General features: G+C 54.1%; 9 protein-coding genes and 1 non-coding gene across 10 annotated transcripts; 4 read left to right on the top strand and 6 right to left on the bottom strand.

The window, feature by feature from the left end:
- Positions 1-45: 45 nt before the first annotated feature.
- Positions 46-971, top strand: BO97DRAFT_344183 (peroxidase family protein; the record flags this gene model as incomplete). Its single annotated transcript, XM_025691723.1, has 4 exons — positions 46-133; positions 186-426; positions 480-751; positions 811-971. The coding sequence occupies 4 exons, from the start codon at positions 46-48 to the stop codon at positions 969-971; spliced, it is 762 nt and encodes a 253-aa protein (XP_025551759.1).
- A 242-nt stretch (positions 972-1,213) lies between these two features.
- On the bottom strand, positions 1,214-2,716 carry BO97DRAFT_434182 (MFS general substrate transporter; the record flags this gene model as incomplete). Its single annotated transcript, XM_025697655.1, has 5 exons — positions 1,214-1,735; positions 1,775-1,919; positions 1,970-2,226; positions 2,302-2,487; positions 2,558-2,716. 5 exons carry the CDS (start codon positions 2,714-2,716, stop codon positions 1,214-1,216), a joined length of 1,269 nt encoding a protein of 422 aa, XP_025551758.1.
- A 1,000-nt stretch (positions 2,717-3,716) lies between these two features.
- Positions 3,717-5,349, top strand: BO97DRAFT_451158 (Zn(II)2Cys6 transcription factor; the record flags this gene model as incomplete). The annotated part of the gene is made up of 5 exons (XM_025698965.1): positions 3,717-3,799; positions 3,856-4,018; positions 4,074-4,333; positions 4,385-4,799; positions 4,860-5,349. Exons 1-5 carry the CDS (start codon positions 3,760-3,762, stop codon positions 5,347-5,349), a joined length of 1,368 nt encoding a protein of 455 aa, XP_025551757.1. The 5' UTR covers positions 3,717-3,759.
- A 402-nt stretch (positions 5,350-5,751) lies between these two features.
- Positions 5,752-7,291, top strand: BO97DRAFT_442886 (NAD-dependent succinate-semialdehyde dehydrogenase; the record flags this gene model as incomplete). The annotated part of the gene is made up of 2 exons (XM_025698311.1): positions 5,752-7,124; positions 7,177-7,291. The coding sequence occupies 2 exons, from the start codon at positions 5,752-5,754 to the stop codon at positions 7,289-7,291; spliced, it is 1,488 nt and encodes a 495-aa protein (XP_025551756.1).
- A 107-nt stretch (positions 7,292-7,398) lies between these two features.
- On the bottom strand, positions 7,399-8,856 carry BO97DRAFT_477661 (phytanoyl-CoA dioxygenase family protein). Its single transcript, XM_025700567.1, has 2 exons — positions 7,951-8,856; positions 7,399-7,847 (listed from the first exon to the last, which is right to left on the bottom strand). Exons 1-2 carry the CDS (start codon positions 8,615-8,617, stop codon positions 7,558-7,560), a joined length of 957 nt encoding a protein of 318 aa, XP_025551755.1. The 5' UTR covers positions 8,618-8,856; the 3' UTR covers positions 7,399-7,557.
- A 366-nt stretch (positions 8,857-9,222) lies between these two features.
- Positions 9,223-10,146, bottom strand: BO97DRAFT_344336 (NAD(P)-binding protein; the record flags this gene model as incomplete). The annotated part of the gene is made up of 1 exon (XM_025691731.1): positions 9,223-10,146. One exon carries the CDS (start codon positions 10,144-10,146, stop codon positions 9,223-9,225), a length of 924 nt encoding a protein of 307 aa, XP_025551754.1.
- Positions 10,147-10,407: 261 nt separating this feature from the next.
- Positions 10,408-11,989, bottom strand: BO97DRAFT_344110 (cytochrome P450; the record flags this gene model as incomplete). Its single annotated transcript, XM_025691720.1, has 4 exons — positions 10,408-10,604; positions 10,666-11,359; positions 11,412-11,800; positions 11,851-11,989. Coding segments are annotated over 4 exons (1,419 nt in total), but the record flags the coding sequence as incomplete, so codon positions are not given.
- A 618-nt stretch (positions 11,990-12,607) lies between these two features.
- Positions 12,608-13,129, bottom strand: BO97DRAFT_413966 (phenol acid carboxylase; the record flags this gene model as incomplete). Its single annotated transcript, XM_025696321.1, has 1 exon — positions 12,608-13,129. The coding sequence occupies one exon, from the start codon at positions 13,127-13,129 to the stop codon at positions 12,608-12,610; it is 522 nt and encodes a 173-aa protein (XP_025551752.1).
- An 847-nt stretch (positions 13,130-13,976) lies between these two features.
- On the top strand, positions 13,977-14,095 carry BO97DRAFT_t142. Its single transcript has one exon. It is a non-coding gene; the product is annotated as a tRNA-Leu (tRNA).
- A 1,117-nt stretch (positions 14,096-15,212) lies between these two features.
- Positions 15,213-15,935, bottom strand: BO97DRAFT_477659 (BTB/POZ domain-containing protein; the record flags this gene model as incomplete). The annotated part of the gene is made up of 2 exons (XM_025700566.1): positions 15,213-15,816; positions 15,868-15,935. 2 exons carry the CDS (start codon positions 15,933-15,935, stop codon positions 15,213-15,215), a joined length of 672 nt encoding a protein of 223 aa, XP_025551751.1.
- Between the last annotated feature and the right edge of the window lie 323 nt (positions 15,936-16,258).

Here is a 16,258-nt window from a genome sequence, read left to right as displayed (position 1 = left end):
CAGGCTCAATTTACTATCAGAGCTTCGATCACCATGAAAGCTGTCATGGTCTTGACCATTGCGGTCCTTGCCGGGGCTTTTTCCCAACAAACACCTCACCCATTACCCTGGTCTCCTGCAGGAACCAACGATGGTAATTATACTCCCAAGCGTGGCATTGTCAGCATTGACAAGGAGATGAATAGTGCGCTCTCCCTGTCCGATGCTAAACACCCTCGCCAACCACGGCATCCTCCCCCACGACGGCAAAGACATCACCGAGCAACAGACCATTGATGCCCTATATAAAGCTTTGAGCATTGATGAACAGCTTGCCAGGTCTCTGCATCAACAAGCGCTCACTACCAATCCCCAACCAAATGCTACCACCTTCTCCCTGAACCACCTGAGCCGACACAACATCCTGGAGCACGATGCCAGCTTGAGGTAGGTATATTGCAGATATGCTTCTGGCTTACATGGCTAACCATCCCATACAGTCGCCAGGACTTCTACTTCGGCAATAACCACGACTTCGACCAGGCTGTCTTCGACGAGACGCGCTCGTACTGGATCTTCCCCATCATCGATATAAAGGCTGCCGCCACTGCCCGCCAGGCCCGCATCAATACCTCCAAGGCCAACAACCCGACTCACACTCTGTCGAGTCTGGCCCAGGCAGTCAGCTTAGCAGAGAGCTCAGCTTACATCATTGTTTTTGGCAACAAATGGGCTGGAACCGTCCGCCGATCTCTAATTGAATACTTCTTCGGTCGGTTCTCAACTAACGCTCTGAGGGTAGAATTGTGCTGATTGCCAGTTTCTGTTCAGAAAATGAGCGCCTTCCGATTGAGCTTGGCTGGATGAAGTCCAAGGACAATATCACGACTAACGACGTCATTACTATGGCGCAGCGTATTGCAAACGCCACGGTCGCGATTGGTGAGGGGCTCCTCAAGCAGGATGGCCTGCACGGCGGCCGTAATGGCTAGGAAGAAAGCTGGGTCTGGCTTCGAGTCCAAGTAGTGTATCATTGTAGCTAGCCTTGTCGCAGCTCTATGGTTCTGTTCTCGTTTGTCGTCGGAATGGAACACACTCAGGTCACTTGAATATGCCTCACTTTGTGCTGAATTAACCTGAGCGTACTTTGTTCTGAGACAGCCAACAAGTGTGTAAAGTTCAACCGTACGGATGCTCTGCCTACCATCAGGATGTGTGCCGGGTATAGTCACCACTACCATTTCTCCCTGCAATTCCACCCCTTGATCCGCACTCTGATCCAAACGAAACTGAACAACGCAACCACGTAACAAGCTCCACTGAAGGCAACAGCCCCCCCATTTCTTGCCTTCCCAGTGGACGCGGTGGCATTCAGCAAGGCCCCCGCGATGGGTACCCCCGTCAAGCAACAGAACGACACGATCGTATAGCAGCTCGCGTAGTATCGACCGTAGTTCCCGGTCTTGCACAGCTGACCCAGACATATTGGCGTCCGGCTGATGTTGGAACCGCTGCAGAAGCCGAAGACGAGTGAGAAGATCAACAGCAGCGCGATGGTGGGTAGATTGGCGACGAGCACATCGGGCAAGAAAAAGCCGCCCACGGAGACTATACACAGTAGCAGGAAGACGGTCATGGTGTTGTATTGGCCGTATCGGTCGGCCAGATCGCCGACAAGGTACCGCCCGACACAGGAAGCAGCGTTCGTGATGGCGAGCAGCTGATAGCCGAAGCCTACTTTATCGGCTAGCGGTTCCTAACCTCGATCCTGTCGCTCGAGGTAGTAGCTGAGCACGTAGGTCATGGGCACAAGGTAGGCCATGTCTGTCAGAGCGACGCCGATAGTGGTGATCGTCATCGCACCGGTGCCGTCCATGAAGATGCGCGGGTCGGGCAATGTGTCTTTCCAGGTGGTGGCGGTGTTGTCGCATCGAACGATCCTTCCTCGACACAAGTTATGCTGACCATGCAAAGAAAGGCGATGATGAACCCAATGATCCGGATTGCCCAGTCCCATCGGACCTGAGGAAGCAGGGCCTGGAGCATCAGCGGAAAGAGTACGCCACCAAATCCTGCGCCTGTGAAGGCCATTCCACTGGCCAGACCGCGCCGTTCGTTGGACCAGTGCGAAACACAGCCTATGCCATGGGTCTGGAGAAGGGAGGAACCCAGCCCGCCGAGAAGTGAGAAAGAAAGGACAAGTTGATAGTATTTTGTACCATGGTGAGCATGAGCCGAGTCATAGGTCTATCGCACAGTCGCCGAATTCAGCGAGTGAGACGGTCAAGGTGTTCATTCAAAGTCAAGCCTACCTGTGCAGACACTCAGGGTGAATATACTGACCAAGGTGCAGATGCTGCCCGCAATCATCAGTCCCCGTGGCCCCTTGGCGTCAAAGGTCGGACCAATCTGCACCCCAGCGAAGAATGTCATGAAGGCATATTTTCCGAAAATCCATCCCACCTCCGTGGAGGAAGACTTCACTAGAATCTCTCGCGAGATGAAATGCTTCCAAAAGTCCCATGGAGTTGTAGACTCCCAATGAGGCAGTCAAAGAGCACCAGGTACCTAAGACTACAAGCCAGGCGCCTCGGCCACCTTCAGGAAAGGTGATTTCGCTCTCCAATTGCTCAAAGTCGGCCGGAGGGGTCACTGCTCCAGCTGAAACTTCTTTCTCACCATCGTGCGACCGTGGCGGATCTGATTGTGTTGGCGAATCTTGTCGGTCGGATGCCATATGTTCTGCTGCTGCTGCTTCTTGGCAGAATCACGACTGTGCGTTTGCCAGGTAATCAGACACCTGCTAATGGCTTTCACGACAACATAACTGAGCGAGCTGTGGAATTTCGATGCTCTCTAGGGATTCTGACCCGAGTCCCCGTTCTGACAGGCGAAAAAGTCATCGCCGCCCATGAGAAAAGTTCAACGGGGAGGTGAATGTGGACACATAGCAGCAAATGGCCCCTTGCTTGCATGCTGCTTTACCAAGGCGGTGAGAGATGAAGATCGGTGAGCAGGTGCTCTCACACAACCAGAGTCGTAGAGCCGGCTTCATCCCTTGGGTAGCTCGATGTTTCTTCTGGGATCATGGGTTCAATAGGATCTAGTATCGAAGAGGGAGCTGTGGATATCAACCTCTGCGTTTACGTATCTGGAGCCGAGAGCACGGATAGCATTGCGGTCCGAGGGTGTCGGATCTGGGGAAGCCCTAAGGTTCCGGTTCGGCATCCACTAGTAGCCAATAATTAGTGCGTTTCAGTGCTTAGATAATAGTGCTGAGATAATGTCGTTGAGTCGCTATCACGACCCTTGCAATTAATGGCGAATGCTGAGAACGCCTGAGCTGACAGCTGACTCAGTGACGTGATCGATGGAGATACGAACATTCCACGGGATGCTAGGTAGGACAGATGGACAGATAGACAGATAAACAGAAAGAAAGGAAGAGAAAGAGAAAGAGAGAGAGAGAAAGAGAGAGAGAAAGAGGCGACATCCTAGAGCTGCGCTGGGCTATCACTGGGCAGTCATGATATCATACTCGGATGGGATAGCCGGGCAACAGCCGAGATCCCGAAGCTCAATTCGCCTTCTCCGCGATATGTGGCCGACTGGCTCTCATTTCTTTTGCCGCATAAGGAATAGTGGCGATAAGGACAAATGCGGGGAAGATAAGCACTTCTTATCTAAGTTGATAGCTGGCGTGTTCATCCGATCCCTTCATATGTCATTTCCGTCTGTGAAGTCAGTGCGATAGATTCAATTCAAGGCCCCATTTCCAATATGCCTCTGCGACACAGACCGTACGTCCCCAAGATCAAAGGTGCGCCTGGCCCTTCGCCAAGTGTCGGTGGGACCCTAAGCTAAATGACTGCCCAGGTTGCTACGAGTGCTCTCAGCGTCGCATCCATTGCGATCGGAAGGAACCAGCCTGTGGGAAATGTATTGCCAAGGGCATCTCTTGTAGCGGACTGGGGGTTCGATTCAGATTTCGAGAGGCAGGCAAGAAGAGAGGTACAAGGAAACGCCAACCATCGCAAGAGTACGTCTGCCAGCCACTTCAGCGCGCATCCAAACGAAAGCTGACCAGGTAGTAGGTCGAGTTGTAGCGAAAGTAGCCCTCAGCCAGACCATACCTTTGACACCGCAGATGAGATCCTCAAAGTCCTCTTTCCCGACAGCCCAGGAAGCACTTCACAGTCTCCCGAGGATGTGAATGCTTTGTTCTCCCAGCTGCCATTGACGCCAGACAATGGTCGATCCCCAGCGCTCGACGATCCCTTCCTCGACACGAGTCAGACGATCAGTCACCCATTGACCGAACTCGAAGCATGGAAGTCGTATCTCCTCACATATTGTAAGTTCTCCTGGGATAAGTGCCAACCATCAATCACGCTGACTGTCGCAGTCTCCGAACACATAGCCCCACAAATGGTGGTGATCGACGACCAATACAACGGGTGGCGATGCACGATCCTCCCCATCGCCCACGCAGACGAACTCGTTCTGAATTCCGTTCTCGCAGTATCCTCTCTGCATCTCAAAGGCACGGTCGGGAGTCCCAGCTTTGCCGATCCACACATGCTCTACACCAAAGTCATCAAGGGCCTGCAGAGTCGAAGCGACCTGAGCGCATGCGATATGTCCACCAAGAAGTCGGTCATCCTGACCATCATCATTCTTCTGGCCGCAGTGATGGTAACTGGGGGGACGGACTTTCCGATCTTATTCCGCATGCTGCAATCCGCCCTGGATGCCGTTGGGGGGGACGGCGGGTTGGAGGAAGACGGGGTGTCTGCTTTTCTACTGCGAGAGATACGCAAGTGAGTCACCGAGCACGCATGGATTGACGTCAACCTGCTTACACTTACGTGTCTTCTCAGAATCCGAGTCAACGCGAGTCCCTTGGTGAGCCTCGACTCGGGGATCTGCGCGATCCTGTCGCATGGGGCGCAAAGCTTCGATTGCCTCCGCTACTATCGTACTTTACATCCCCGCCATGCGCTAGCCCTCGATCGCATCGCAGAGGTCCGACAGCAAGCTTATGACTTATATCTCCAGCGGGCACTCGCCAAGGCAAATCAGCCAAAGGCATTGTCGCATCTGGTCGACCAATTCAAGGAGCTGTTGGTGCTATACCCGGAGGTTACTCAGATGGACCACGTGCTGGTCTGGTCGGCGTTCATTATCGGATTAGAATGTCGGGTCCCGGAAGATCAGAGATTCTTTAAAGGGTTCTTGGAACGACAGTACCGACGCAATGGGTTTGCCAACATCATTCGAGCGATGGAATTGCTCCAGCAAGTATGGGAGGGAGAAGCAGACCGGAATTGGGCAGCAGAACTGCCTCAATTACAAGTATTTGTCACTTAAGGATAATAGCAAATCTATAAGTAATCTAATAATGAGCACCTCGAGAAGCTAAACCTATATCCACCTTGATCACACCACTTGGCTATACTTCTGCATGTTAGGAGTTAACAACATGCCGGGCTCTCTCCAAGTTCACCCAAATAGGCAACCGTATCCGAGGGTTGCCGATCTCGGGATCGGGAAGTTATCCGAGCCCGTGCCAGCCGAGGCTAAAAGCGGCGAAAGTGGGAAAGCCATCCATGCAATGGCTTCGTATCTCATTCTCTTTACCCCGGCTGGTAAGACGCTGATCGGCTCGCATACTTTTATAAACTGATCTATGTCCTGCTTCGATTCGATCCTTTCTTCCTAAGCATTGAACACATTCACCTAAACATACAACCCGCAATACACACACACACAATGGCTTCCTTCGCATCCTCCCTCCAAGACCCCAGTCTCTTCGTCGACAAATCCTACATCAACGGCCAATGGGTCTCCAGCAAATCCGGCCAGACCTTCTCCGTCACCAACCCAGCCGACGAGTCATCCCTGGGCTCTTGCCCCGAGTCCTCAGTTGAGGACATCAACGAGGCCATCCAGGCCGCCTCAGCCGCCTTCCCGGCCTGGCGCTCGCAGTCCGGCCGTCAGCGCGGCCGCATCCTGCGCAAGATCTTCGACCTGCTCGTCGCCAACAAGACGGACATCGGTCGCATCATCACGGCCGAGAACGGCAAGGTCAAGGGTGACGCCGAGGGCGAGGTGCTCTTCGCGGCCAGTTTCTTCGAGTGGTTCGGCGAGGAGGCCGCCCGCATCTACGGCGATGTTATCCCCCACAGTAACCCCACCAGCCGCATCCAGGTCATCAAGGAGCCCGTCGGCGTGTGTGGACTGATTGTGCCCTGGAACTTCCCGTTGGCGATGGGCGCGCGCAAGATCGCAGCGGCCCTGGCGGCCGGTTGCACGGTCGTGCTCAAGTCGGATGGCCTGACGCCGTACGCGTCGAATGCGTTGGCCGTGCTGGCGGAGCGCGCGGGATTGCCCAAGGGTGTTTTGAACGTGGTGACGGCGCTGAACAACACCCCGCAGGTGGGTCTGGCGCTGTGCGAGTCGGAGATCGTCAAGAAGATCTCGTTCACGGGGTCAACCCGCGTCGGCAAGCTGTTGATGAAGCAGTCCAGCAGCACGCTCAAGAAGCTGAGTCTGGAGCTGGGTGGAAACGCACCCTTCATTGTGTTCGACGACGCCGACGTCGAGGTCGCCGTCACTGCCGCCCTCGGCAGCAAATTCAAGGTTACGGGCCAGACCTGTGTCTGCGCCAACCGCATCTACGTCCAGGAAGGGATCTACCAGCGCTTCAGCCAACGGCTCGTTGAGGAGGTGAGCAAGTACCGCGTCGGTGACTCGCTGAAGGATGCTTCGGCCACTCACGGCCCCATGACCAACGGCTGGGGCAAGACCGCCGAGCACATCCAGGATGCGGTCAGCAAGAATGCCAAGGTGCTGCTGGGTGGTAACGCTCTGCCTGCGTTGGGCAAGAACTTCCACGAGCTGACGATTCTGGGCGATGTCGACGACTCCATGCTGGTCACTGAGGATGAGACCTTCGGCCCTCTGGCCGCGTTGATCAAGTTCTCGACCGAGGAGGAGGTCATCAAGCGGGCGAACAAGGTGGAGGTCGGATTGGCCTCGTATGTCATGACCACCGACTTGGGCCGGTCCCACCGCGTGTCTGAAGGATTGCAGACGGGTATGGTGGCTTTGAACACGGGTGTCATCTCGGACGCCCCTGCACCGTAAGTCTTTCTCCCTATTTCTGCTTGGTATCAAAAGCTAATAACTCTATAGATTCGGAGGTGTCAAGTACTCGGGCATGGGCCGCGAGGGAAGCAAGTACGGCTTGGACGACTACCTAACCATCAAGATGATTGTCACTGGTGGCATCGTCACTTCCCACCTGTAGACTTTTTTTGATTTCGGTATTTCCTAGCTTCTAGAGATGATTATGACGGTTCTTGCCATATGTACATAATTGGATAAACAAAACAATCAGTTACCACAGCTAGTTTGCTCCCTGTTAGGATATTTAACCACAAGTAAATTGTGCGAATGTGAACACTACAAAGTAGTATCAGCACGTTGCCATCTAGCCTGTGGCAATTAAGGCACACTTCAATGCATCATCCCTTCCTTTCCCTTCCTTCAAGCCAGCACTAAGTTACTACTAGATCACTGCACGATCCGTTCCCATATTCCCGCCACATCCTCATCCGGACTGATATTATCGGCTATGCCCAACGAGGTCGTCGGCTTCTTGTAGCCCAGCAGCTCCAGCATCTTCGGACTCATCTGCAGCACCCTACTTCTGGGGATAGCGAGGAACTGATTCTCCTCTGTGCGGTAAGTACCCCGGATAAAGAAGAAACTGTGCATGGTGCGCACCGAGCCGGGCACAGAGTTATGCCCACCGCCGTGAAACGCTGCGCCGAGGAAGATCAGCGCCGATCCGGGGGACATTTCTGCTCGAAGTCAGTCATCCAACGGGAGCCCGTAATGCTCAGCTCTCGCCGACACCGAGCCACAACCGACTCATACATGTGATAGAGTGGGGAGAGAACCCACCCGCGAAACACACCTCGTTGGGCATGGCCACCCGTTCATCGTCCCACTTATGACTACCCGGCACGAACATCGTCGCCCCGTTCTCGCGCGTCACCTGGCACCCGGCCACCAGGCACCCGAACTGGCTGGCCTCCTTGAATGACCAGGGCCGGAGTGGGTGGCGAACGTGCTTAAGTCCGTGCACGTTGTCGTCACGGTGGAGCAGCTGGCGCGGGGCCCCGTAGCCGATGTTCATGGAGGCGCTCATGCTGAGCAGCGGGTCGATGCGGTTGGGCTCGACGGAGCCCTCGCGCCGCAGCACGAACTCGTCGACCAGGATGCGCTCGCGCAGGGCCTCCAGCACCGGGTGCTCGCAGAGGCGCGCCGCCGTGGCCGACTTCCCGACCAGCCCCGGGATCAGGGTTGTCTGGGGTGGGATGGTGTAGAAGGCGTCGCCCTGGGCGGGCGTGTCCAGGTGGCGTCGCGGGGTGCTCCAGGCCTTGGTCTCGGTGGCGATGGCGGCTAGTTCCTCGGCGGTGGCGAGGTCTTTCAGGATCACGCCCCCGTCGCGCTCGAGCACGGCGAGGATGTATTCGATTGGGGTCGAGGCGGGGAGAGTGGTCACGCTCGTGGTGGGAGTGTAGGATGGGTCGATGGGCGGAGGAATGGGGAGAGGAAGTCGAGTCATTTTGATTGCAGCGTTATGGTTATGTAGTCTGGTCAAATCTAATCAGATTTAATGGGATGTTTACTGGGTACGATGGAGGGCAGGTCAGTGTTGGACAGGTTCGCTCCGTCGCCTTTAAATGGGCTCTGGAATGTTAGATGACGCTCTGTATGTATGGGCCTCTTATCATTCTCCTAGGATGACCTGCCCGGCGCATTCCACGAAAGACTGTATAGGAAGGAGGCTTTCCTTTTATTGTCTGGACGATATTATCAGTGATGGTGTTAATGATTGCTGTCAGTGAGGGGGGTTCTCATCATTATTGCCCGATCGGGCCTAGTGCTGAACAGCTCTGTGACTCGGAGAAATAGCCAATCATCGTCCTAATTATCGTCCTCACCGATGACTATGCATGACTATGATGCATTTCTCTGGCTCTGTCGATTGACAAACTCAATCAAGGCTTTGAGCGGGGCATGCAGTCAATGCCACTTGTGTCCATCTAAAATGCGAGATAGGCTTTGTTCAGAGTTCCACGAATTGTCTAGCGTAGTGACACGCATCGACAGGGTCAAAGTACCAGCAACCCATTGTCTAGAATCCGATCATCCCTCGATCTAGCCTCTCTACAGTGTCATTGCGCCTCCATCCACCACCAAATCCACGCCAGTGATATATCGCCCGCCCCGCGGACTACACAGCAAGACGAATGGGCCCGTGATCTCCTCGACATCGCCCATCCGGCCCATCGGACAACGCTGCGCCCAGATCTCCCGCAGCGGCCGCAGCCCCTCCCCCGCATTCAGCACGGTATCCATGTACCCCGGACTGACGCTGTTGACCCGGATGCCATGTACCGCCCACTCCGCCGCCAGGTTCTTGGTCATGTGGACCACCCCCGCCTTGCTAACGTTGTACGAGACTTGTGGCTGCGGGAAGTTGGTTGCGTGTGCTGAGATCGAGGCTGTGAAGACAATGCTACCTCCCGTGCCTTGGGCGATCATGTGCTTGGCGGCCGCCTGGGCGCAGAGGAAGGAACCCGTCAGGTTCACGTCGAGGAGCTTGGTGAATTGGTCTGCGGTCACAGCGGTAGTGGGCACGCAGCCGACGATGCCGGCGAAGCAGCAGAGGTGGTCGATTCCGCCCATCGCGGTGGCGGCCGTGGTGATGGCTTCATCGACGCTGGTGGGGGAGGTCACGTCGACGGTGTAGAAGAGGATTGTTGTGTCGGGATAGTCGGCGGTGAGTTGGTTGATGGCGGCTGCAGAGGTCTCCAAGGTGGCAGCAAGGTCGAGGATCGAGAGGGATGCCAGACCGTGTTCCAGGAGAGCGCGAGCGACCGTCAGGCCTAGTGAACCTGCGCCGCCGGTGATGATGGCCCTGCCCGGCACTGCGAACCGCGACGCGGCTCGGAGGGCAGGGGTTGACGCGTTGGGATCGACCGGAAGAGGTGCGGTGAGAGGATTGGACGCCGTGGCAAAGGTCATAGTGGGGATTTGTCGAAAGGCCAGCGCCGCCCGGTCGCTAAGAGGCTGCGTTGAGTGGGACATGGCTGGTGGTTGTGGTGTGTAGCTGGTGTGATGTGATGTGATGTCGTGTGGTGGTTGAGGGATTGTAGAGGGGAAAATGCGGGGAAGTGGCAGAAGTACTGTACAGTACAACAACTGGCAGATCATATTCAATGGTGTTATCATCGACTCAGGGTTGACTACCTGCACTGCCACATCCCAGCTTACAGTAACTATTAGATCGTGATCGCAAACACCCAGTAAAAAGAAGCACACTCAAGACTCCAGCGGAATTTTCCCTCCTCAACCCTCCTTCTGCGACCAACCCTCCTCAATCAAACACCGATGTCCTTTGGGTGCCATAAGAAAGAACGACTCCATCACCATATCAGCCTCACTCATCCCACATCGATTCGACACACGCGCCTGCGGAAACCGACGGAAGAACATGGCCGTGGCGAGACGGAGCTCGATCCGAGCCAAATGTATTCCAAGACAGACTGGATCACGATTAGTATTCCCTCTTCCTTGAGATATGAGGGTACAAGCTCGTTGACTCACCACGCGACCCTCCACCAAATGGTAACGTGGCATCTTTCATCGCTTGGGTCGGCGAGGCCCAACGAGAGGGCTCGAATCGATCGGGGTCCACAAAGACCTTCTCGTCACGATGCAACGAATACGACTGGGTTCCAACATCGACGCCCGCTGGCAGATCGTAGCCTGCCAGATGCGCTCCGCCAGGAGGCACCGCACGACGCAGCGCCACCGGCACCGCACTGTACAGTCGCAGCGACTCGAGAATCACATACTTCAAATACGATAAACCACGCAGATCCCGATCGGTAAAGTCCGGCGGAAGCTGCGCGACCTCAGCCACCAGGGTGTCACGAATGCGAGGGTTCCGACAAAGCGTATAGATCAGATAGGTAAGGGTCACTGCGGTGGTGTCGCTACCGGCAACGATGTAGCTACGAGCTTCATTGATGATCTCTTTCTTCGAGAGACCATTCTCTCCCGCATCATATAATTTAGTGAACAGTGTCATTTTGGGATCGGTCCGATTCTGCTTCAGCAAGTTGTGGTAGCGCTCGATGGAAGCCACGGCATAGGTTTCCATGCGGTCCGCCGCTCGGACAGTCTCGCGGAAGATGGGCAGGGGCAGAATCTCGGCCAGCCGGACGAGAGAGGGGAAACTGGTGCGGATGGCGCCCGTGGCGGCAATCCTTTCCAGATCATTGCTGTAATCGCTTTTCTGGTGAAAATGAGCCATTGTTTCTTTTGGTGGATGTCGGAGGAGCACACACCTTCCCCGAGTCCAACATGCGGAAGGACTCCCCAAAGGACATTTCGCCGATGATGTCGGTCGCCATGAAGAGCAACCACTTGTAAACGTCCCCAGCGCCGGTGGTTATCATTTCTTCGGCGATTCGATCCATTGCCTGTCCGACTCTGGACCGAATCAATGGCTCGAACCGGGTCATTAGGACCGAGTCGGAGATGGGCGCTGCCAGCAGCCGGCGATGAGCGGCATGGAACTTCGGATCGACGGTGGAAAAGGTACTTTGTCGCGCGACTGGGGTAAGGTCGAGATACCATTGAGACTTGAAATACCCACTGCCCGCTTTGTGGATCTCCTTCACGGCGCTGCTATCGCAGATGTCGACTTCATTGGGACTGACCCGGACAACGGAGCCTGCAGAGTTTAGTCTACGTCTTCTAGCAACCGGGTTGAACAGATCATACCGTATCTGCGATGCAAGTCATGAACATACTGGGCCACCTCGCCTCGCAGGCTGTAATAGCATAGGAGGAGACTGGACCATCGCGAAGAAGCTGGGCCTGGGATGTGAGCCAGAGGGTTCGTCAGTCCTCGATAGAGGAAGCGCTATGATGTGTTAGGGTCCATGTTCGGTATCTGTAAGGACAGTGGGTAAGTACGCACAACCACGAAACAACCAAGTACGGCCCAGACGATGAGCAACATCTTCGCGGGTGAACTTTTCACGGTCGAAATTATAGTCCTTCGTTGGAATTCGGAAGAAGGCCTTAAGTAGGTCGTCCATATTCGCGAAAGGCGGCACTTGTGGAGGCCGAAGACCGAGGACTATGACGAACGCTGATGCAGTGATCCATGCTCATCATGCATGAGTATGCATGGACTTGAAAAAAGCTGTTTGGGTGATCGCCCACAATGGAGGTGTTGCAGTCACCCTGCAATGGGACCCTCCAGGTTACGCTGCTCGTGGTGGATGTTGGGGCTCTGTGGTCATCCGCTGAAGGAGGACTGGAAGCTTTGAGGTTGAAGGCTTATCAGAAATAGCATGCTTACATTTGTTGAAAAAGAATTCCGTATATCGATTACCCTTTCATCTTCATTCCCGTGCATGCATGGATAGATCAGTAATAAGCAGTATTATGCATGCATAAGTCCCGCATAAGTCCCACAATTGCCTCGATCCCCAATCCCCAATAATCCCCCTTGCAGAGTCACAGACCCTTATCACAGAGTGGGCCACGACACGTCAATCGGCTCCAAGTCTCCCGCGCCACGAAAATCCTCCAGAACTTCGGCCTGCTCGCTCAACATCACCCGATCTGCTTGCGAGGACCCGATCTTGGCCAATTCCCGCCAGCGTGCGAAATCCGCCGGGTTGCGCTTGTCGCCATGTGCAGCCTCATTCTGGGTCCAATGTCCCTTCGAGAAGCCCAACAAGGTAGTTATCCGCTTCTGGGGGATATCGAAGACGAGGGAGCAGATAGTCCCGGTTTCCTCCAGCCAATTCACCTGCCATAGTTCGCCGGGGCGGATACACTGATAAGTCGCAGCCTGAAAGTTCTTACGACCCGCCATCGGCCCGCCGTGGATGGCGTACACCACGCGATCTTCGTTGAAAAACCAAAACTCGTAGCGCCATTTCTCCGGGTTGCCATTGCTGTCGTGGGCGGCGTAGTCGTAGATGAGGTGGCGATCGCGAAGGTCGGCGTCAAAGGTTGAGCCTTCGAGTTGCGGGCGAACGGGCATCTTGAGGGAAACACGGAGGGGGGAAGAGGTAGATGATCAATGAATTGGATTGCCGGTGGAGGAGGGGGGTGGAAGGCCTTCTACCGGACTTGACAACAGACCTTATACTAACTTTACCCCTGCACCATCTCACCAATTATGCCAGCGGGGTCTCCGGTGAACTCCATCGTGGGGTGGTGAGATGTAGCCCAAATTAGTTGTCTGATCGTGCTATCACTTGGCGACGACTCGGTCTTCCTCGGCCTTGGGCCTCGACCCATGGAACCGTTTCCTGTCAAGTCACCCTCTCACCTCCTGTCATGAATTGTAAGTTCAGTCAACCTGCTTAAAGGACGAAGCTCGTATGCTCCTACCATTTGAATGGCTGACCAAGTGGCACTTTGCTGCACATCGAGGATTGTAGCATGGAGCGGGCACGGCTGCGTAGTGATAAGGGGATGAGTTGAGGCTGTGTCTGGCCTTGCTTGGCCTTCTTTGGTGCCTAATGGAATTATCCTCCAATGACGACGGCTTAGAAGTTGTGAGGTCCGATGGTATCTTTGCCAGCGGTTTGCGACGGAGCTGGGGATATTTCTCCTGGACAACAGAGTGACAAATATATCTAACCCGTCCAAGCGAGGACAGCTTCAGCGAGATTATTCCTCTCCACCAGCCCCAACAGCAGTGACACGGTCTCAAATAAGCCAACAGGCTGTACTATACTATTTCAAACAAGCTTAATCTCAACACTGATGCTTGAGATATTGTGCACATGTATTGCCTTGATGCTGGACAAAACCAGGAAGCAGCATTCACACTGATGCACTATGTAGCTATATATCATAAATCAAGGCCTAACTGTCACCAAGGCAAGATGGCCGAGCGGTCTAAGGCGCTAGGGTCAGGCAATCTGATCACACATGTTCGCTCTCCCGAGCAACATTCCTAGTCACGCAAGTGGCGTGGGTTCGAATCCCACTCTTGTCATTTCTTTTTGTTTCCGATCTTTTTTTGCTGCCGACCGAGGTTGCCATCTCTGCCACTACGAACTAGTTATCCCTACCCCCCAACTGCGCCTTTACCCCGGAGTACCGCGCATCTCCATCTAGCCTCGGTCGTCGGGTAGAATAAATGCACCAGCTCGACCATAATCTCGTTTGGAGATCCTAATAGACCTGTCTCACAGAGGTCGCTTCCTTCTGTACATACCTCCCTGACTTGCATCAGTCAAAGCACGTTCGATCGCAAAGTTCGTATCCCTGAGGGTTACAGAAGCCTGTGCGCCCAGCTTTTGCTCAGCCCACCGCTATCATGGCATGGTGCTCGTCCGATAACTTGTTAATCGATGATTTTTAATCGTTCCGAGAAATGTACACTCCAGGAGACATACGCAATTCTGGGATTTGAACCGAGTCACTTTGTCTACCCATAGGCCGACTCTGCAAGTTGTGACTTTGAGTCTCGACTGCCCTGCAGCAATCCTAGATCCATTCCATTCTTCTGGGACAAGCGAGTACCAGAAAAGCCCAGGGGGTGAGAAGGACCTATCCACCGTACCTAGTAGTCTCTGAAGGCGACAGCACGGGAGAATGAGTCTGGGATGTGATTATGCTCCCTTATACCATGAGAACCAATAGTCGACTTTCATGGCGGCTGAAAGTACTACCTATTTACACACTCACTAAATAAGGAACTTTCATAGAGTCGCAAGCCATAGTCGCAGACAAAGTGAAACTACCGATTGCCTGTACGTGCCCCGAATTTGAGCGATACGTCCATTTCTTCCAACCTGATAATATGACTAACGCTCGCGACATGGCCTATAAGCCATAAATCCAAATCCAGCCCTCGCTCCCCCTATGATCTGTATCACGAAGCCCACGAATCACACCTTGCTAAGAACATGCAGCAGAGGAACCCCTTATAACGCGCAATCAGTAAGCATCGGTGCGGTTGATCACGTCGTCTACCGGACATGAAAAAGGAAAAGGAGTGAATACTGTCAAGCAAATATGCGAGTATAGCAGCTTCAACATGTGAACCATGGAGTCGGTACCTGTCTGCGCTCTGTGGCCCGGATTTCACCTCTGCCTGGGCCGCCTTGTCAGGCATCAGTTTCGTTCACGTGATAATCGGACGCCTGGAGAGGCAACTGCTTGACTGCCCGGCGATCCAATAGCTTGGCCACCAGATCCAACAGAAAAGCTTGAGGCAGGTCGGTTTCAGGATGTTTGAGCCACTTTGGGGAGGTTGTGCGATTTGCGCTGATATCCACCAGCAGTTGACGAATTGGTGCCGAAGGAGTCGTATTCAGGTATGCGTGATTGATCGTTGCCATAGTGGGTGCGCTACATCTGCCATCCGCATTCTTTGCGCGTCTTCTCTCGATGATGGCGTCAATCAGAGCATTCTGAAAACCGGTGTCGAGCAACTTATTCCCCAAGACATATGCTTTGACCAGTTGTAGGAACTCTGGTTCTGCGCCGCCGCCAATCACCGGGAGTGTGCCAAAGTAGAGCCATTGTACATAGGTGCCAAAGATCTCTGGCTCTTCGTTTGGCAACTGGATCGTGTGGTTGGCCTGTTCTTTCCAAGTGCCCGTCAAGGCTTTGTCGATGAATGGAGAAGAAGTCCGAGCTAAGCCCGGATGCACGCGATAAAGCTCTTTCTTTGGTCCGACCACGATGCTGACGACATCGCCCTGCAGTCTTGTCCCGATTTAGTACATACATAGTAGAGAGACGTAAGGATAGCCATACTTGCTGCTCTCATCTTTCGAGACACGGATTCGCTTGGCCTTTCCCGTGTCGTCACTGTCGATCGCCATCATTGTATGAATTTGGAGAGTGGTGTTTTGACATCCAATACTCAGGAAGTCAAGATGCGTGGTTGAAGTAAAGCCAGAGAGAGACTTGTGGGAGCTAGAGATCTATTTTCTGGGGGGAGGTCAGGATATCGACGATGATGTACTGGTTGGTTGAAGAAGTGAGAGGAGACATGAGGTGTAGACCCTTAGTAGTGAAGACATGATAAGGTATTAGAGTATTAGAGTGTCACTGTCACCCGTAGTTAACAGTAGCAGGAGCACTCTGTAATTATAGATGATGTGGATTACTTCTGCCTTACCGATCAGGCTCTGTCAGGCACTGA

This window comes from Aspergillus homomorphus, assembly GCF_003184865.1.
Source record: "Aspergillus homomorphus CBS 101889 unplaced genomic scaffold BO97scaffold_16, whole genome shotgun sequence".
Lineage (NCBI taxonomy): Eukaryota > Fungi > Ascomycota > Eurotiomycetes > Eurotiales > Aspergillaceae > Aspergillus > Aspergillus homomorphus.
Note: the sequence above shows the minus strand (reverse complement) of the source record. Positions and strands in the feature narration are given on the sequence as shown.

Coding starts and splice junctions, on each gene's coding strand:
- BO97DRAFT_477661 (XM_025700567.1), bottom strand. CDS start 8,617: ATGACTCGACTTCCTCTCCCCATTCCTCCGCCCATCGACCCATCCTAC. Junction 7,848..7,950: donor CAACGAGGTGTGTTTCGCGG/GTGGGTTCTCTC, acceptor GACTTCGAGCAG/AAATGTCCCCCGGATCGGCG.